This window comes from Nomia melanderi, chromosome 13, assembly GCF_051020985.1.
Source record: "Nomia melanderi isolate GNS246 chromosome 13, iyNomMela1, whole genome shotgun sequence".
NCBI lineage: Eukaryota > Metazoa > Arthropoda > Insecta > Hymenoptera > Halictidae > Nomia > Nomia melanderi.
Window position 1 is genome coordinate 1,027,689 of NC_135011.1, and position 11,471 is coordinate 1,039,159.

General features: G+C 40.5%; 3 protein-coding genes across 5 annotated transcripts; all 3 read left to right on the plus strand.

The window, feature by feature from the left end:
• Positions 1-565: 565 nt before the first annotated feature.
• Orc1 (origin recognition complex subunit 1) lies at positions 566-3,815 on the plus strand. Of its 2 annotated transcripts, XM_031986718.2 has the most exons (7): positions 566-1,322; positions 1,416-1,769; positions 1,869-2,220; positions 2,280-2,553; positions 2,624-2,889; positions 2,971-3,254; positions 3,521-3,815. In XM_031986718.2, exons 1-7 carry the CDS (start codon positions 734-736, stop codon positions 3,685-3,687), a joined length of 2,286 nt encoding a protein of 761 aa, XP_031842578.2. In that variant the 5' UTR covers positions 566-733; the 3' UTR covers positions 3,688-3,815. The 2 variants fall into 2 exon arrangements, with proteins under 2 accessions (XP_031842578.2, XP_031842577.2); XM_031986717.2 differs by having other exon boundaries at positions 567-1,769.
• Positions 3,816-4,029: 214 nt separating this feature from the next.
• On the plus strand, positions 4,030-5,574 carry LOC116431389 (uncharacterized). Of its 2 annotated transcripts, XM_031986732.2 has the most exons (3): positions 4,030-4,400; positions 4,537-4,825; positions 5,427-5,574. In XM_031986732.2, exons 1-3 carry the CDS (start codon positions 4,160-4,162, stop codon positions 5,446-5,448), a joined length of 552 nt encoding a protein of 183 aa, XP_031842592.1. In that variant the 5' UTR covers positions 4,030-4,159; the 3' UTR covers positions 5,449-5,574. The 2 variants fall into 2 exon arrangements, with proteins under 2 accessions (XP_031842592.1, XP_031842591.1); XM_031986731.2 differs by lacking the exon at positions 5,427-5,574 and having other exon boundaries at positions 4,537-5,149.
• Positions 5,575-5,653: 79 nt separating this feature from the next.
• Positions 5,654-6,539, plus strand: strat (RAB interacting factor STRAT). Its single transcript, XM_031986733.2, has 2 exons — positions 5,654-5,799; positions 6,280-6,539. Exons 1-2 carry the CDS (start codon positions 5,674-5,676, stop codon positions 6,511-6,513), a joined length of 360 nt encoding a protein of 119 aa, XP_031842593.1. The 5' UTR covers positions 5,654-5,673; the 3' UTR covers positions 6,514-6,539.
• The last annotated feature ends 4,932 nt before the right edge of the window (positions 6,540-11,471 follow it).

The window sequence follows — 11,471 nt, forward strand, 5'->3', positions numbered from 1 at the left end:
ACTTTTGTCCGGTAGATGGCACCACCAATCAACTGCCCCTGTCCTTACCTCTGAACCCATTGTAGGTATAAGGAAATAGTTCACACCTTTCTCCATAGATGGCGATACAGTCGCTTACCAACAAAATACCACTTTTTAGTGTTTTATATAATAAACATCATATTTATTTAGAGGGGAAGTTAAATATTTAAAAACTGAATACAGTGAACTGATATTTATTTATAAACAATAATGGTGCACATTCGCAATAGGTGTTACAGTAATTTATTATAAACAATTATAATATTTAATACAATTTATCAATTGCACAATATAAATGCAATATACTGAATATTGAATTTTTAATAAAAACGTGGATGATTTTTATTGCACAATGTAATCATTTTTCAAACAATTTTTTTATATATCTGGAAAAACCAAAACTATTGATGCACAGAAATATTGAACAATATTCATAATATTTTTAATTGTTAAATTTATGAAAATAATAAATAATATTTAATAATTTTCCTTGTTTTCCAACTTGGAAAGTCGGTGGTTGCTGCAGATGGTAACCTAAAAAGAACGACGGGGTTAAGTTTAGTTAATGGGCGAGTAGCTTATGGTGTTCTCTCGTAGATGGCAAGACATAAGTGTCGATGCACTGCATTGTTTATACCGACAGGTCGGAGGGACCTGGTGTATACATATTTGTTTGGTTGCTTGAAAAATTTAACGGAAAAAGTGATTTGCAATGGCCATAAAATTAAATAGCCGAAGTGTACAAAGCGGAAGGAAACAATCTTCGGTTGTGTCCTCGGATGAGGAGAATATACTTGAAAGCGTTCGTTACGCGTTACAAGGAAAGCGTATTGTAGACGATAAAAAATATTCGCTTAAAATCAGATTGAAACGGTCTACAGAGCAAAGTTTATATAAAATTGATAATGAGTCAGAGTGTAACAATTCTGAACGTAAAAAGCATGATGATGGAGTATTGAAACATAAGAAAAAAAAGTCAATTGTAGAAAGCGAAGATTCCTGCAGTGATAGTAAATCTAATGATGAGAACATTGAAAAAGTAGATGTAACAAAATCACAGCGGTCGCAAAAAGACAAAGTAGAAATGTACTCGAAAAGTAGAGTTAGAAAACCGCCTTTAAGGCTTTCTTCGTATCATTGTGGTTCATTAGAATTTTTGAATAATACAGAAACTCCTCAAGTTAATTCTCCATGTCTCAGGAACAGAAAGAACATTAATTATTGCGAAGAAAAATTGAATTATAGTATTATGAACTCTTATGCGCAAGCAGAAAATAGAAAATCAAAGCAAAATAATAAAGGTATGAAAACATCCATTGTTAAGAATAGTTCAGAAAATGAACCTAAGTCAAATGTTAAGAATAATAAACGAAATCGTCTTCCTTCACTAAAAGATACAGAGAGTGATAGTAGCATGGATACTAGAGTAACAAAAACAAAATCAATGAGAAAGTCCAATGAGTCTCAAACTAATGAAAATAATAAATTAAATGTTTCTGTGGAAGGAAAAGAAATTACAAGAGAAGAAAGTTTGCCTAGTACACCTAACAGAGTAAATAAAAACAGAAGAACGACCAATGAAGCTGTACAGAAAAATATTGAGATTATTAATAAAACTCAGAATGATAGCGATGAAGAAAGTTTGGTGGATTTGTATAAGCATATCAAAATCTCGTCAACAGTCAAAGATACCACTCCTGTTAAGGGGAGCAGAAGAAAAAGAATAAGTTCTGAAAGTAGACTGAAGGGTACGTATCTATTTCTAGTCTATTCTTTTGTAGTCATTATAATCTTTTATACCTATTAAATTAATGTTTCCATCATTACTTTTATTATCACTATCAAAGAAAGCAATGACGAGGAAACATCATTGGCTAATATGTACGAGCATATAAAAATTGTGTCTGGAAAGAAACATATTTCAACACCACAGAAAAAAAGGAATATAAGAAGAAATATCGAGGCACAACTAGAGGGAACTCCATTGAGTACTCCTAAGTCACGTTCGCTTAAACATAATAATTTAACACCTTCCATGGGAAGAAGAAACTGTACTTTGGTAAAACCAGCTACACCCCTACAAGAGGCTAGATCTAGATTACACGTTAGTGCTGTACCAAAATCTTTACCCTGCAGAGAAGAAGAGTTCAATAATATTTTCACATTTCTCAAAGGAAAATTGGAGGATAAAACTGGAGGGTACTTAAAAAATCCTTTTCGCTCATAAAATAGGAGTAATGAACTAACGTTATTTACAGATGTATATATGTAAGTGGAGTACCTGGAACTGGTAAGACTGCAACTGTAAACGAAACCGTAAGATGCCTACAGAAGTTGACAATTAAAGGTCAGTTAGATGACTTCGATTATGTTGCTATCAATGGAATGAAATTGACTGATCCAAGGCAGTCGTATGTACAAATTTTGAAGCAACTGGATGGTAAAACTGCCACTTGGGAGCAAGCGTATCGCATACTTGAGAAAAGATTTCATAGTGTTAACTCTAAGATGACATTGCTCCTCGTAGACGAGGTATTTGCATCAAATGATTTCGTTCAGCCAATATCTGTATGGTTTATCATAACGATCATTATTATTGCAGCTAGACTTTTTATGCACAAAACGTCAGGACGTCGTGTACAACCTATTAGACTGGCCAACGAAGAAAACAGCACAACTAATTGTAGTGACCATAGCTAATACCATGGATTTACCAGAGAGAGTGTTGATGGGTCGCGTTACGTCGCGATTAGGCCTTACACGATTAACCTTCCAACCATATAATTACAAACAATTACAAGAAATCGTAATGTCCAGGCTCAGAGACTTCAGTGGTTTTAGAAGTGAGGCCATACAACTCGTCGCAAGGTATTATTCCAATGAAATTATAATAAATTCGTTAAAACTATTCAATTTCAATGCATTCAAGAAAATGTAATTTCGTTGTAGAAAAGTTTCTGCTGTATCCGGAGATGCCAGACGAGCTTTAGACATATGTCGTCGAGCAATGGAAATTGCGGAATCGCGGAACGCAGAAACGATATCCCTTCAGGATGTCACCGAGGCTGTGTCTGAAATGATCGCATCACCGAAAGTTCAAGCCATAAAGCATTGCTCGAAAATGGAGCAGGTGTTCTTGCAAGCGATCTCTGCAGAGGTCACGCGAACATCCATCGAGGAAGTATACTTTAAAGATGCATACACACAGTTTGAGGCATTGTGTTCTTTTGACGGTGCGCGTTTATTTCAACTGTTGACCCTTTGCACTCTAGAGGTGACTCTCAGTCACCGTTTCATTTGATACAACAAAATGGCAAAGTGTTATATATAGTATTAAGCTTTGTACAATGCATCAGTATGTGAAATATTTCTATGAAATAGCTTTGTTTCTTAATTTACTTGTTTTCTCATTAATTGTAGTCAAAAGATTCTGAGTACAAAGGGTCAACGTTCAAGGAAACAAATATTTGTTTCTGATATGTTTCATTTGACGTTGCAGGCATGAAGATACCTACTATAACAGAGACGCTCACCATTTGTGGAAGGTTGGGTGCCAGTAGATTACTGATATGTGAACACTCGAGGAACGACATATATCAGAAAATCTTATTGAACGTTTCCACGGATGATATTCATTACGCGATTCAAGAACTAGATCTAAATTAGAAGTGCCTAGCGTTATATATATTTTTAGGAGATACACGTGAATATTTTAATGCACGTTTGCAAGTGTTCTTAACGGTGCCTTACTTGTGAATCTATCATCAATATTTTCGTAAAAGGAATTTTGTGATATACACTATTTATTCATTAAATTTTACATTGAAAGGTATAAATGAATCATTGATATTTCATAGAACCACTTTATGTACACGAGTACGTATAATATATCCTAACACTTTCCCTTTGTCTCCATTGTCAAAGTACACGGTACAAAGTATAACAGTGTAGGCACGCGATAGACTTTGTCGATACATCTATAATTCAGCGAATTATGTAATTCAAGGATTTTATCTGAGAATTTTCTGTACTATTAATAAGCAATCGTTCAGCGTATTCTAAAATAAGCTAGTCTCTTGTCAAACTCTGAAACGGGTGGTTCGTTGTTTTAAAGTTACATTAGAGAGACAGAGTGATTATGAGTGACGAAAATATAGAGGAAGCGGTCCTCGCGTTGTACAATCAAGAGAACTGGAGGGATATAATTAATTTAACATGCGATTCCAATAAATTCGAAAAGTGTCGATTATTCTGGGTCCTGCCAACCGTGAACGACTTACACTGGATCAAAGAAATCATCGACAAACATTATATAAGCGGATTGACAAGCATCGGTTGCGGTTGTGGATTGCTGGAGTGGCTATTCCAAATGTATTCCGGTAAATCGGTGAACATTTATACTGGAGACCGTGCAATTTAATTTAATAAAAATCTTCGCTACATCTAATTACAAACCATTGAATATTTCAAGCGAAAAGCTTTCGAGTGCAAAGGGTTAATTGATTTCCTTTCAAGGGTTGGAGGTCGCCGGTATAGAGTTGGATCGGTCATGGTGGTGCAGCAAGTATTCCCCGCCATTGTTTCTGAAAAATATATCGTTCGTTCATGGGAGTAACGGAACGGACACGTGTATACCGGAGAACCACGCCCTTTTATTTTGTTACTTCAACAACGGCCCAGCGTTTTGCGAGTACATAAAAAATTTCAAGGGGAAACTCATCTTTGTGATCGGCCCCGAGGAGAATCAACGTCGTTGGACGGATCCGATGCCTTTCGATGGGAAATTCCGTGAATTCGGCTGGAGGTTGTTGAACAAAAAGGAAACCGAACGATCCAATGATTACATTACAGTTTACAGCAGATGATGGACGATGCGTATAGTTAACACGTTGACTGCCGCACGATTTCATAGAGCAAGCTACACAAAACGGAAAAATATAATATTTATCCTTTGCACTCGGAAGTTTTGCACTAGATTTTAACATTTTCCGACGAGAAGAAAATGTTGTGAATTTTGTGAAACTAGAAGAGAAATCACACGTACGAGGAACAAAGCTATATTTTATTTAAATATTTCTCAAATTGACGCATTGTACTAAATGTAATATTAAATATCAAATTGTATAGTTTTGTGTGTTTTACTGTTTTACCTCGAGTGCAAAGGGTTAAATCATTCGATTGAATTGTATTATTATTATTGCGCATGTTTTAAATAATCGTCGTTTAATTAAGTGAAGTATAGTGATTGGATTTGGTTAAGGGTCACCGATGACCGAAGCATCTAAATTACAAGAAAACTTACAAGATAGCCGATGGAATAAATTGGTTCAGTAAATAACAAGATATTAGCGTACCGTAAGAATTTCGATACCGAATAATTAATAATTCATTTTTATTTCTCCTAGGAAACAAATAAGCGACATATAAAACGCTGTTGTATCTCGTGGCAGGCAACGTGTTAACTGTCCGTTTTAAACCGACTATCGACAATCGACATCTCGCCAGACGAATATCGAAGTACAAAGGAGTATCGTCTCGCGGATCGATCCCGTCGCGAGAGGCATAGTTTTAGTTTTACTTAAACGTCAACGTTCGTGTTTATAGTATTGTAATTCCCCGTAAATTAAATAACGGGACTCGTGCTCGAGAACTATGTCGACGGAAACGGATAAGAATTCTCTGGTGGACCAGGAACAAAAGAATAAGTTGAGAGTTTACTGTACATATTGCCCGTCGAAAATGTTGAACGCGGGTGCAGCCCGGCTAGTAAACATAGAGGTGATTCATCGTCAGTTTAATCTCTGATAACACTGATAAGAAAAGGAAAAGGACCGTGAGTCGATCGTACGGTTACGAAGTACTTAAAAGCGTTAGAAGCCAGAGTATGCGTATGTATACCAGTGACGCTGTCAAACCTAACCTCGAAGTTTGTTTACTTCGCGTTCGAATTCCGAAATTGATCCTTTTCTTATGAAACTCGAGGAAAGAAAGATTTCGATAACCTAACGCAGTGTTTTCCAACCTCTTTTGTGCCATGCCCCACTTATATGTATATATGTAACATATATCTGTATATATAAGTTTTAATATTATAATATTTTTGATATTTTGTTTACATGTATAAAAAATGATACTTCAAGTTTCAAATTGTCCCCTTGTGGGGCAATGGCCCACGTTGGGAAACACTGTTCTAACGTGACAAACGTATATAGAATATGGTAAGAGTTTACTTATCGATGAATTGAAATCTCATTCCAGTTCAACCTACCATACGTGCACCGGATGGGAGAAGGTGAAGCTAACCAGCAAGAACTGCTAACCGACTACTGGCTGGTGGAATGTGTATATACGTTTGAGAATATCGGAGTTTCCCATGTGATAGACAACGTCAAGTACTTGGCTTGCGCAGACTGCGAAAGGGGTCCAGTGGGCTGGCACGACCTGGCCACGAAAAAGTCGTACATCGCGTTGAGTAGAGTTAAACACGAATAATTTGTAAATAAAGGTCTTTAATAATTTACACGATTCGATTTCTTATCTAGGAGATATAACCCAAGGCAAACAGGTCGACGAAGAATCCGACATAGAAAGCTTGAAGATAGAATATATATGCGTGTTACTTGTTTAAGTTGATAGTTTAATATTTAATCACGTACGTTACAAACACAGCCGGATAAATCAGATAATCAATCGTCGTTACGATGTAATAATAATCAGTAAGATTACGCTTACGATTAGAAATCATTTATCAATGTATTTAAATACGTATGCATTATTTTTTTTTTGTGAATCAATTTCATTGCGATGCATTGATCTTGATAGCGCGACTGTTTATTTATTTTTTTTTCTTTTTGTCTTTTTTTTTCTCTGTTGGATCGCGAAACGTTTATGCGCAGTGCATATCGATATATATATATATATATCGATATATATATATAATTAATCATTAATAATATGTGTTTACACGCGTGGATGCCTACGTGTATGTACTCATACATACGTATATGTATATGTATATTTATTTGTATATGCATATAAATTAATGCCTTTCCCAAAAAGTGATATCCGTATTTTGAATTTTGCATCTTCGATGTATTGAAGAGAATGTAAATAGAACGATCATTTCTTTCGAAGCCTCATTGTACATCAAACGGCTGTTAACGTCCTCTTCCCATATCCTTCCTCGATTCCCCCCATAGAAAGATCAACGCGCAGCTCTCTGTCATCCAATCGTCCAATTGTTCCATCGCGAAGGAAAGAATTGCATAGGTACATACAAACATATATAATACGCGCGCGCGGCTGCGTATGGATCCCGCAAAAAGCCTCGTTCGCCGGAGAAAGATTAATTGTATCTATTTATCAAATAGGTTCTCGATTTGCCTTAAATATTGCAAAAATAGTCGCGCGTTCGTTCCTAGCCATGTCGCAACGGCCATTAATAACATCACAGCTTTATCATTTTTTTTATTTTTTGTTGCCCCCTATCGCGTCCTCTCTCTCTCTCTCTCTCTGCTCGTTGCGCGAGAGTTGTCGCGCGTTCCCCTCAACGGTCTCTCTCGCTACGCGATACGCGTGTCTCGCTCGTAACAGCAAACGAAGTGAATTGCCCGGTACGTAATTACGATTCATACTCGAGGATGAATGACTGTGTCAACAACGATCGAACATCAGCTACGAGTCGAGTCGCGATCGAAATCAACAACGCAGCGGTACTACCCAGAGAATACGGCTTGCAATAAATAAATAAACGACTCCTCGGTGAACTGTAACGGCGACTCGCGTAACGGATCAACGTTCGATCAACGATACGCGTCAACACGAAGCTGAGGGAGCTTCCCCCGTTCCCACCCCCCTTTCTCCGTCCATCTCGGAACTCCGAGGGACGATTCTCGCACAAACACGTTCCCCGTGGATCCCCCATGTCGTTCTTAACGTTAGACGCGATTAGAGACGAAGCTTCGTTCCAACCTCGTCAGAACTCTGTGCTGGTTTCTACCCGTTTACGGACACGGTGAAAAGGTACAAAAATAACCAGAATCAAACCGGAGATAGACTGGAGAATAGAATACACAGGGTGCGCCAAAGCGTACGGATTTTGGAACACTCTGTAGATACACGCGGATTCTCGTGCCTCCGTAAATGTCTCGCGCGAACGAGGAACGTCGCGTTCTCGGTGAACGAACGGCTCGCGTCGTTGTGCCGCCCGTTGCGGCTAACTTGGCACCCTCGTCTAACCGGTCAAACCCAAACACACGCCCTGATCGCTATTTCCGCTCTGTAACTCGCGATTCGACAAGCGGACCTGTCCGTCTTTGCAACAAGTGCCAAGTTCGCTGCAACGTACAGAGATAGACGAGCGTTCGCGAGCTGTCTCCACGACACTGGTCTCAAAATCATTGTCTCATAATCATCTCAAAATGATTACCAAAATGGCGTTCCATCGGTCAGCGCGAATCACTCCGAACAGATGATCGCTCGAGAAACAGCTGATCGCGAACGCTCTTCTCTCTCTCAAAAGCTTCGAGACGCGATCAGCGAATTCGCTCGAATGACTCCGAGGCGGATCGTTTTGAATGGCACATCATCGAGTCGCTTCGTCCCTTCCCTCCTCGCCCGGACGAGAAAGCGCAACCGTAAGCGTAATCAAACCCGTCGAAGCGAACGCAAAAGGTGCGGGGCGGCGGATGGATCTCGTTCCTTCTTCGAGCGGGATCGTTCTCGGTCCCGGATCGATCCACCCGCTGGTCCGGACGCTATGAAGATCCATGTAGATCCGCGAGAAACGAGAAACATCCGTTGCGGACTCGGCGGGGGATCGATGCGGGATGAAAGAAGGCGGCGAACGCTTGGGGAGGTCTCGCGCGCAGGTGCAGCTAATCGTACGACGCTAAACATTTAGGTCTTGGTCCGTGGAGTGTTAAACGTTAACAACATTAATCGATTTATCAACGCTTCCCTCCTATCACTTAAACGGCAACTTGTTCGACAACGCGACGCGTATAAAACGGCAAGTGTTCTCTCCGCGGAATGGCCGTGCGTCGCTCGGCATTCCGTTTCCTCGCGACGGTCGAGGCTACGGTTGCAGGGGATGCGACGTTCGCGTAGATCCCATTAACCCCTTTCGGTGCCATCTTGTTCGACGAAATCCGGGCGCAAACGGTGCATTCCCACTTCGTTTCCCTTTGTATTTTACGACAAACTTTGCACGCAGTTTTTTCTTTCGAGGCGTCGAATCAATTTTTGGGAAATGGGCCCAATATTGTGCTTCACGTCGAAGAGGTGTTTCACTTCGTGTAGGTTTCCCATGTATTTTGTAACTGGAAACGAGTCTGACTCGTGATGGTTACGTTTGGGCCAAAATCATCACGAGACAGGCTCGTTGAAGTACGGGAAGGGGTTAAGCTCGCGTTCGGATCGTCGACCGTCCGCAACCGGTGCGACCGTAGCCCGAACGGTTCGCTGCTCGGTTCGTCCTCGGATTCCTCGGCGATTTCTCGATCTTACATACGTGTACATACGTGTATGGTATTCGTTGTGTCGATCACGCGTTACACCGTCGGATATATATACTCGTTTCCGTCTCAACTCGGCGCCACGATACAAGAGAAGCTTATTCTTACGATGCCCGTGCGGCGTTCTATCGTCTACGGTCCTAATCGTAATCGTAGTAAATATGTAGCGAGTACGGGGTATAATAATTACGTGCTCGCCGGCGGGCCCGCGGCGGCTTTCCCTCGCGAACGTCTCGTTTCGATCTCGCGACGATCGTCGTCTCGGACGACGAAGAATTCGACGCTGGAACCACCGACGATCCCCGATCGTCGGACGTTTCCGCGAGAAGTTACCTAAGAAATTGATTTAGCGGTGTGGAAACTATCGAAAGTCGATCGAAATCTTAGACGGATCGATCGGATCGCTCGGTGGTTGCAGCGCGAACGGGTGAAACTTGGACGTTCGCGCGAGGGGAAGCGTCGCGGCGATCGCAGGCGAGAGAAAAGTCTCGACCGATTCGCGGAATACGATCGGAAACGCGCGCCGCGTCGGCTCCCCTTTGGTCTGCTGATCGATGTATTGCTGAGAAGCGAAGTCGGCCCAGTAGAGTCCCGTGGCCATGTTTTTTCCGCCGATCTTTCCCCTCCGAAAGACCGGGAATAACGACTATGCTTATAAAGTAGCGATAACGGTTGTAGCGGTATCGAGTAAGTAATACAGTGGTAATAATAGGTACTCCCCTTCAGCGATAACGGTAGTAGAAGTAGTAATGGTAATGGTAATGATAACAGTAATAGCGGTAATAATAGTAATAATCATAATAATATTAGTAATAGTAATAGTTGTAGTAGTTTGTAGTAGTAGCAGTAGTAGTAGTAGTAGTAATAGTTAATGGTAGTAATAGTAATAGTTGTAGTAATAGTAACAGTAGTAGTGGTAGTGGTGTCGGTGACGGTGGTAGTAGTAGTAACAATAACGACAGCGTCGATAGTATCGTAGCGATATAAGATCTCTAAAGGTACACGGATTACTTTGGAAAAACGTGGAACGTTTCGCCCGCCCGGTCACGACACCGAGTGTCTTTCATCGTTTTCGCTCTTCCCCTTCGTCTTTCGCGTATTATTCCTCTTCCCGATCGTTACCCTCCATGCTAGATAGGTTCGCAGAGCGGCACGTTCCGCGGTTACTTTCAAACGTTGCGATTGAACCGGTCGAAACGCTGGAACCGTTCTCCCTTCGGTATCCTCGATCCGCTTCCGTTTTCGCGTTCGCCTTTTCCGCGTCGACCATCGAACGCTTCGTTGGACCTAATCGCAAGCTTTTTTGTTTTGTTTGTTTGTTTTTTTTACCCGTAATACGTTTATGTCCCCCTGAAGAAGTCGCGTTCCGTTTTGTTTCCGCTTCGAAGAGAAGAGAAACGGGACCGTCTCGATCGCCTCGAACGGGATTACGACTCTTTAAGATCTAGATCAGCGCGGAAGCTACCCTGAACGATCGAGAAAAGATGAGATACATGTGTCGTGGATATATATGTATATATATGTATCTTTTATACATATATACCTTCATGTATATATGTATAAATCATAGGTATATATGCGTGTTTGTGTGTGTGTGTTTGTGTATTCATCGTATTTACGTACGAATCAACGCGATATATCTACCGAGAAAGCTTCGATGGAACGACGATTGATTAACCAAATTCATATGTATACATATATACACATATAGATCAGATATATATGTATGTATATGTAGATATATATTTAATTCTTTTTGTACAGCGGAATTGTATGCTCTTGCAGCCCTGCTCCCCTTAGTATTTAAAAAGCGAACGCCTTTTCTTTTGCTCGTTTATGTCTCTTTTTTTGTTCGTCTCGTCGTTTTTCTCTCCTTTTTCAGATCCTCCCGTCATCCGTCCTTCTTTTTTTTGTCGTTTTCTCTCGAAAAGGTCT

Coding starts and splice junctions, on each gene's coding strand:
- LOC116431389 (XM_031986731.2), top strand. CDS start 4,160: ATGAGTGACGAAAATATAGAGGAAGCGGTCCTCGCGTTGTACAATCAA. Junction 4,401..4,536: donor GCTATTCCAAATGTATTCCG/GTAAATCGGTGA, acceptor TTTCCTTTCAAG/GGTTGGAGGTCGCCGGTATA.
- strat (XM_031986733.2), top strand. CDS start 5,674: ATGTCGACGGAAACGGATAAGAATTCTCTGGTGGACCAGGAACAAAAG. Junction 5,800..6,279: donor CCCGGCTAGTAAACATAGAG/GTGATTCATCGT, acceptor ATCTCATTCCAG/TTCAACCTACCATACGTGCA.
- Orc1 (XM_031986717.2), top strand. CDS start 734: ATGGCCATAAAATTAAATAGCCGAAGTGTACAAAGCGGAAGGAAACAA. Junction 2,221..2,279: donor TTGGAGGATAAAACTGGAGG/GTACTTAAAAAA, acceptor CGTTATTTACAG/ATGTATATATGTAAGTGGAG. Junction 3,255..3,520: donor GGCATTGTGTTCTTTTGACG/GTGCGCGTTTAT, acceptor TTGACGTTGCAG/GCATGAAGATACCTACTATA.